Source organism: Neolamprologus brichardi, chromosome 6, assembly GCF_056152115.1.
Source record: "Neolamprologus brichardi isolate AB-2024 chromosome 6, ASM5615211v1, whole genome shotgun sequence".
NCBI classification, from domain to species: domain Eukaryota; kingdom Metazoa; phylum Chordata; class Actinopteri; order Cichliformes; family Cichlidae; genus Neolamprologus; species Neolamprologus brichardi.
In genome coordinates this window covers 21,849,377-21,857,772 of record NC_142109.1, presented here as the reverse complement: position 1 = coordinate 21,857,772, position 8,396 = coordinate 21,849,377, and the positions used below count along the sequence as shown (strand labels likewise).

General features: G+C 39.0%; 1 protein-coding gene across 1 annotated transcript; it reads right to left on the bottom strand.

Annotated features, from left to right (window-relative positions):
- Window positions 1–788: 788 nt before the first annotated feature.
- On the bottom strand, window positions 789–5,133 carry LOC102786147 (uncharacterized). The gene is made up of 5 exons (XM_006787441.3): window positions 4,726–5,133; window positions 3,325–3,678; window positions 2,619–3,008; window positions 1,580–1,689; window positions 789–1,146 (listed from the first exon to the last, which is right to left on the bottom strand). Exons 1-5 carry the CDS (start codon window positions 4,784–4,786, stop codon window positions 949–951), a joined length of 1,113 nt encoding a protein of 370 aa, XP_006787504.2. The 5' UTR covers window positions 4,787–5,133; the 3' UTR covers window positions 789–948.
- Between the last annotated feature and the right edge of the window lie 3,263 nt (window positions 5,134–8,396).

Sequence of the window (8,396 nt, the reverse complement as noted above, 5' to 3'; positions counted from 1 at the left end):
CTGGTCACAGCTGGGTCACAGCTGCTCTATCAAAGCCCTCAGAGCTATTTAGAGAATTTCAGCTGTTTCTTTGCATAGTTAATTTGAGTTGTGCACCTGCAATTGTGGTGTGTGTTGACACCTGGGCAGGTGTGAGATATTATCAGTTTTGTTGTGTGTGGAGTTTCTCCCTCTCTGCAAGTATAGTAACATAGTCAGTTCATGGGGGGTTTGTGTGAGTGTTGTGTGCTTGCTTTGGGCCTAATTTGGTTACTGAGTTGAATGTTTAAACAGCCAACAGCTAAGCTTCTTAAAGTAGATAAGTAAAGGGAGGATTCCACTTTAGTTGAGGTACATGTTTGTCTTTTTGCGCTAAATGACCTGAGGCCATGCTGGGTTTTCCCCCCTTCCTGGGCCTCATAGCAGCGATAGAGGAATTTGTTGCGGTGCCATGTGAACGCTTTCTGGAAGGGGAACTAGTCAGACATCAACACTGCCAATTGTGGTTTCACCAGGAAACTTGACTAAGAGCTAATTTTGTTGTTAATATTGTATGAAAAGGAAAAAGAAAAGTTGAAGCAAGGCAAAGCATAGACATGGAATAAAGAATGCTAAATATGGAGATGCCACGAAGGAAGAAATGAGGAAAGCCTCAGATGACTCAGTATACTGAAAGGAGGATACTAGTGATCCACTGTGGAGACCCCCTAAAGGGTGATGGATGGACTCAACAAAAACAAGATGACAAATGAAATGAAACCTCCGCACGCACATCACGACAAACCAGCTTTGAATTTCAAGATGGATTTTATTACAGCAGATCAATAAAATATTACAAAGGATGCACATAGCCAGAAAAATATTTACGCCAAACCAGAAAGTGAACTGACCCCCACCAGCCAAGTTCAGGCACAAATGTCCAACTGCAACATTTTCTTCTGTGTGTTAACTGGAGTTGCGAGTGTCGCTCTAGGTTCTGATGCTGTTGAGAGCTGCTCTTGGAGTTTCATAGTGGTTCTCTGACGAGGACCTCTTCGCTGGGCTGTCTCTGTACTCGGAGCACCCCATGTCCTTCAGACGGAGAGGGGCCTCTTTTTGACTGGGAGACTTCATCTCCTCGTAGATAGGGGCCGGACTATGTGACTTCGCATTGTGGCGTGCTTTGCCCTGACAATCATTGAGCGAGGAAGAGAAGTAAAACAAAGACTTAACACACATTCTCAATTTCCTGTGTCAAAATCAAAGTTTGTCATTTTCTCTCAAGGCGACATCCTTAGTGGGAACTCTTAACCTGACCCTTGCTTGGAAAAAATAAAGGCCAATTTAAGCACATAATGTAAGCAAATAATACAAATTTGTTAAACTAAGAAGAAGAAGAGGGTTTTTGAAAGTGTTCTTCACTGAACTTTAAGACAAACATGTTGATAACTGGCTGCACAAAGTTGTGAAACCAGTGTGGTTTCTGTGGTGAGCTGCAGATCAGCCATGATCTTAACAAACAGGTGCTGTTTGTGCTAATGCTTCAGTTAGATTTCACTCTCTTGCCCCTGTGTACGAGCATACTCAAAGTAGCACATCACAATCGAAAAAAGACACTCACTTTACATAAGACACATCCAGTGAGGAGCAGGAGGAGGAGGAGAACGCCCACAGCTGATGACAAAACGTAGAGCAGAGAGGAGTAACTGGAGCAACCGCACCAATGACCACCTGTGGAGAAGCAGAAAGAGGAAGACGTGTTGAAAATGTGAAACTCCCTACCATTCCCCTTTCTTCAACATAGACACACAATCAGAATCAGAAGTCACTTCCTTCTTAGTTTTAAGCTGCAGTTCGAATAATATATCTCAAAAGGATATCAGACAGTGTGAAAACTTCTGCAAACTTTAGGATAAACAGCTCCAAAAAAAAAAAATCCCCTAAATGTTCATAAATAGGCAAATGTTATCAAACATCTGATAAGATTTGGTTTGCACATTAAAAGCAGGAGATATGCTAAGCAGCACAATGACCTTTAAAGCCTTAAAAACAAAGTGTACACATCCCTAAACCTGCTGAAGATTAGACGATATCTGTTTACAGAGGGGGAAATGTAGAACATCATGACACAAATGATTACAACTTTAAAATAAGACTTCATTAGAATAAAAAACAAAAAGATTTCAGTTGTTTCCAAATTGAAGATAAGCTTAAAGGATATAGTTCACACTGCATTCAGAAACAACCCCTCAATACCAGATACCATCAAAGGAAATGAGTCAGAAATATTCCTGTTCTCATCACTAGCGCTATCAGATTGATTTGGTTAGCACCTTATTAAACTTATCTCACATGCAAAATATATTAATTTCTGCTATTGTCTTTGTGTTATCAGTTTTTCACATGCCTACAGAGAAAAAAAAGTGCAAAAGACATTGGAACATTGTTGATGTGAAACTAATACAGACCATAAGCTTTGCTGGCTGTAAAAGCCCCACAGCAACACAGTGTTATTGATTACATCATCAGTGGCAGCTTTGTTAGTAAAAGCTAGAAATCTTCACAATTAGTATGGAAAGAAGTTTTTCTTTCATCTTGAACAGCAAATGCCAGTCAGCTGAAGTCACCTGGTGAGAAACCCTCACTGTGATGTGACCCACCTTGTACAGAAATAAAGAATACACGTCTCCCTAGGCTGGTACTGCTATCGGGTTGACCGTGCAGAAGCAGCTGGCAGCTGTACAAAGCACTGTCTTCTGGCTGCAGCTGCTGCAGGGTGAGGTTGTAGGTGATGCCGCCGGGGCCGGGCGCAGAGGACAACTGGACCCTCTCAACAGGGAACTGAGAGGAGGAGGAAGAACGGCTGCCGCTGTGGTGCTGCTTTGAGTTGTACAGCAGCTCAACAGGTCCCCGACCCTTCTGCCTCCTTAGAATCACCCCCTCCACGGCCAAGCCTTCCCCACGTTGGGGGAGGCAGGGGAGTACCGCTGAACCCCCAGCACATCTCTCTATCACGTACTCTGGATAAGTGTCCACTGACTCAGGGACATCTCCAAAGGGAAAGGGAATAAAAACGATATAATGGATATGGGTGCCACTAGTAAAGATCAAGTTCCAAATCTGATTTTATTATGTGCATGAGTCTGACATGATATGTTAAGGAGGAAATGTGCCATACTTAGGAAAAAACAAACAACCAGAACTGCTCTGTTAAACTTTTAAGATGTTTGAGGCACTGCTGAGACGCTATGTTACACTTTTTACATCCCCAAAGAAAAAAAGCTTCACCTTAGCACTGTAATATGGTTTGGAAAGTGTAAGTGTAGTTTAATGCTAAACCTAAAATAAATCAAAAAGTACACTCACCAGCACCAACAAGGAGGAAGAATTCCGTCTTTGATGGTATCTTTTCATCTGCAGAGGAAAGATTTTCCACGACAAACTCGCAGTAGTAGCGGTCTGTGTCGCTGGCGTTCAGCTCAGAGATGGTGATATTCAGAGAATGAAGGCTCGGGTCTCCACTGACGCTAATGCGGCTTTTGTCAGCAGAATTGTCAGCTGTAAAGTCTTCCTTGGTGTACTTGAACAGCACTTCTTTATGATTCAGCCAGGTGCGTTTCAGGTAGACTCCCAAGGGTGCTGGGTCCCTCTGTTCAATCTCACAGGGAAGAACGACAGATTCACCCTCATGCCGCTTCAAGAAGCGAATCTCACTGTGAGCTTTAGATGAAATTAAAATGACAAAAAAAAGAAGCACATCACAAACAGAGAAGAACTAAACATAATTTATTTTTAGCCCAAATCTCCATAAAACTGGGGTATGCAAAATGGAAATACCAGCAATGAAGGTGTATGTGTTTGTATATGTATACAGACGGTATGCACCTAAACAAATGTTTCTAGCGAACGATAAGCTCTTTAATGCGCCGCTCTGTTGTACTACATGCAAAATGTGGTTTGGCATTTATTGAAATAAGGAAGATATTCACTTAAAAGGATGTTATTCTCAAACCAAACGGCATTATGTGACAGATTTTCAGGTTACCAGTTGCACCAACTGGCACTCTACGCCAAGATCACAAAGCGGTGAACCACTTCCCATCTTTACTTTTGAAAGAGTATGCCTCTGACTCATGATAGTATTGTATAACATAATAAGTTTCACCACTCGTTTTTTTTTTTTTTTAAAGGTTTTAGCTGTTACATGTTAAAAATTCAAAATCTGTTCATAAAATCTCTCTACATTTTTTTCCGTTAAATGTATTGTTCAAATGATTTGCAAACCATTCTAGTTGCTTTTTAATTTCCATTTTAGATAAGCATGTTTTAAAGTGTTGGAAAAATAAAGATAATTTTCACATATTTTTTAAAACATTTCACAGATAATTACTGCAGTGGGGGGGGGCAACAAATATATTAAATATGAAGAGTATTGTTTAACAGAATGTAAAACAAATTGTATGCTTGAAGTCTAGATTACAATCTATCATTGTAATAGAGATTAGACTTGCCTAGTGACTATATTTCAATTTCACACTATAACAAAAGGCAAAAAAGTTCAATAAATCTGACCAGACTATTTTCACAGATTTCCAGTTCGCTCTTTTTTGCTTCTATCATTTTATCCACCAGCACTCCAAGTGACTTCAGATTCCTTCGCACAGAAATTACCCAAACCACTGTGCCGCATGCACAATTCACATTGAAAGAAAAACCAGTGATCAAACCACCACCAGCCACCAGCCTGAGGAACACAACCAAACTTACCAAACCCAATCTGCGTGATGACTAGAGCCCACAAAAAAGCAAGGTATTGGATCCAAATCATCTTTTACATCACACACTTAAGATCTTGTGGGAAGCCACTGATGGAAACCATAACAGCAGAGATGCAAGTGTAAAAAACTAAATTTCAAGTGTGTCTTACAGTAAATGAAACCAAGAGGAACTCCATTAGCTCCACCTTCAAACCTCAAGACATGCACAAGAGGAAGCGCGAACAAATGAACATCACGACTGTTGGATCAGCTCCTCCTACAGCCATGAATTAAAGCATTTAACACCTCAGCTGAAACAGTTTAGGATCATATTGAGTATTTGCTGAGCATTGGCTCTAAAGAAAGAAGCAGAACATGCTCTCTTTTGTCTTAGCTTCAATTAACTTCAATAGCAGAGCTTCATTTGCATTAATTGGGTTTCACATGTTTCGGAAAAAAACTTTCCTCAGATAGTATTTCTGTATGTCCCAGAGGAAATGATGCTGAAGACTCGTCCGTGAACAGGATGTGTCTGCTTTTTGATGATAATTTGCATCATTGGAGAGAGACTAGAAAATAGGTCCGGTGACTGAAGGGACCTAAAAAGATATTTTATTGCTGAACAATTAATCAAGAAACTCAAGAAAGTACTCTGAAAACATTCAGATCTCAAGTTTTTACTGAAGAATGTAACAGAGATTAAGAGATATCCTTTTTTGGGCTTTTCACAGCTTCAGTACATGTTAAATAAACTTGGTCTCAGCTATAAGACAATTGGATCATTCTTCAATATTAGCGATTCACCTTCTAACTACAGACAAAACTACAGAGTATTTCGTTAATCTAGATAAGAATCCTCATCGTTTCTGACTTATGGGGAATTCCAGTTATCAAAACATTCATCATGCTATTGTTCACATTCCAATTACCAGATATAAGAAAAACAGAACAACTAGCACAGCAGTGTGATGTTATTTGAATGCATCAACAACTGAAACATGGTAGAAAAAAGTGCATTTCGTGCAACCTCGACCTGCACAAACTAATTTCGTGCTCTAGATTTGTATCAGGAAAACCACAATTAGGTGTCAGAGGTGGCTTTATGGCATTTTTCTGAATAATGAGTCACAGTTTGACAACTCGCTTTATTTTTGAACTGTTATCTTTACTTCAGTGGCTGAATGTGGATACAATCAAATAAAAATCTATTAAGTAAAACTATTAAAGACACTCGTGATACTTCTGCAAACTACTGGTGCAAGTCCACTGTTTTCATGCTTACAACCATAAAATCAGGTTTAATAAATGCATCACTAATTCCTCTAGATGTTAACACACAGCCACAGGGTTTATTAATACTGTATTGTATACCAACTACTCGATGGCAGGTGAAACAAATACCTTGATGAAGTTTTGCACCTATGTCCAATAATGTGCAATAACATGTTTTACTTTAGGAGCCTTTTCAAAACATTCAAGGTCACGTGACACAGAAGAGTTAAAAACAGTAATAACAAAAGTACCTAACAAGTCAAAACAAATTTGCATGTAAAATAACTATGAACAGAGGATTCATGTGACAGGTGAGGAGCGGAAACAAATTTTGTTAAATTTTGTAACTTATTACACGAACAGAAATTAGATTCCACTGAAAGTCAAGGTTCTCACTGTTTCACTATTATTTGTCTGTTAATCAGCAGTAAATCACAATTCTGACCTTAACTTGGGTTAACATGCATTTAGTGATCATGAAGTTGGGGTTAAAATCTGACTAATACTCTGTGACGGAGCAGTGACTCGTAGAGGGGCAGATAGTTTCTGAATGCCTACAAGCATGAACACGTGGATGTTATAAACCAGAATGTATTTTTTTTTAGACCCGTTAAAGAAAACAAGTGTCAACAGAAAATTTCAATTATTTTTATTAAATTGACATGTATTATTTCTGTACTTTATATGACAGCTTATATTTATTTTACTATCTGGAGAGAGAAATAAAGCATCTGATACAGAATACCGTTATGACATGAATAAGAAGCACATGTTAGACAGGCTCATAGCTATGCACAAAGAACATATTCATCTGAAATCCAATAGCTTGGTCACCCCCCCCCCCCTTAAAAAAAAACAAACAAAAAAAAAAAAAACCCAAAAAGCTGAAAAAAAACAAAAAACCACCTAACCAGTATCAATACTTTCACTTTACGTATTACAGACATTAGCTCTTATGTCAGAATTTAAGAGTTAGTTCACCCAAGTTTAAAACAACCTTTCCCCTTGGCTCTCATCTGTGGTGTCCTGTTTTGCTTCTTTTTGATATTCTCGCTACAATTTTATGTTCAGGAAAAAATGTGATATTGTTTTGGAGAATGTGTAAGACAGCAAGGAGAAGAAAAAATAAATAAATTCAAGTTTAGCCTAAATTTTACTGCTATATAAGACTAATCCTGGAATCATGGTGCTTTTACCAAAAACACTTCAGGGGAAATGCATATTATCATTTTACTTATTACAAGGAACAAAAACAGTGATGATTCTTGAGACTGAAGGGAACTTCCCAGAGGAGAACAATCATGTTGGTGTGAAACATTTGACAGAAATTCTTTAATGTCAATGTGCAAAGTTAGTAAGATGCTGGAATTTACCTAGCAAGCACAAAAACTAAGAGCAATCAGGTTAGACACCACTTGCGAAATCAGGGTGAACTGACCCTTTGACAGAAGCCCCGGTGACACTGGCGGCCCATCCCACGACTACTTACCATGTTTGTAATTTTCAAACTCAGACAGGACAAGAGAGACAAACTCGGTGCACATTTCAATGTCACTTCAGGCACAGCTCTTCTGACATCACACTAATGAGCCACAACCTTGAAACCACTCACAGATGAAGTGACACTAATCATCTTAAAATCTGCTGCTGGGAGACGCGTAGTCCAAGTGTTCATGTGCTGTGGCTGATTGGTGTGAAATTTAATAATACAAGGCCTAACATCCACATGTAGAGGATGGAGCCACACTAGAACATCATCAGGTACTTACTGAGTTTTAACTGACCTGTCATGCCAGCTGATTGGGTTTTAAGGCTGAAAAGCTGATATGGATGGGCTACAGACAAAAACAAATACAAAGCAGTAAGTGATATGGGCAGAGGAAACACTGTGCCACATCAAATACCTACAAGAACTTTTTAAAAAAACTGCCATTTTTTTTTAATCCATATATGCACTACACTCAGATTTGCACACCTGTAGTGTCTGTTCTTTCATGGATTGCTTTATAGACAGCAATCTGTAACAGGATAACCGCAGATGTCCGACAACTATGATACGTCTAGGATTTAAAAGCACGAACAAAACCACGCAGCAACACAGGCCAGCACTGTGGTAAAGACCAGCCAAACAAAGTGCTTTTGAAAATTATAAGAGGCACCGATTTACTATCATTTTAGAAATATAATGTTAAGGGGATAGCAGTGGTCACAAGAAGACCCTCAGGTGTCTGTTCTTGCATTTTATTTTTCCTATAGAAATGACAGCTCTAGTTACTCTTAACAAAAAAACTGCAGGGAGAAAGACACTGCAGAAATAAGCACTACGCTGCAGACAGTGATTAACACTATAATGAAGTCTAAAGTAAATAGCAAAGTCCTCACCTTAAAAAACAAATATGTTAAGCTCAG

Coding starts and splice junctions, on each gene's coding strand:
- LOC102786147 (XM_006787441.3), bottom strand. CDS start 4,786: ATGATTTGGATCCAATACCTTGCTTTTTTGTGGGCTCTAGTCATCACG. Junction 3,009..3,324: donor CTTCCTCCTTGTTGGTGCTG/GTGAGTGTACTT, acceptor TTCCCTTTGGAG/ATGTCCCTGAGTCAGTGGAC. Junction 1,147..1,579: donor CTGGATGTGTCTTATGTAAA/GTGAGTGTCTTT, acceptor AATGATTGTCAG/GGCAAAGCACGCCACAATGC.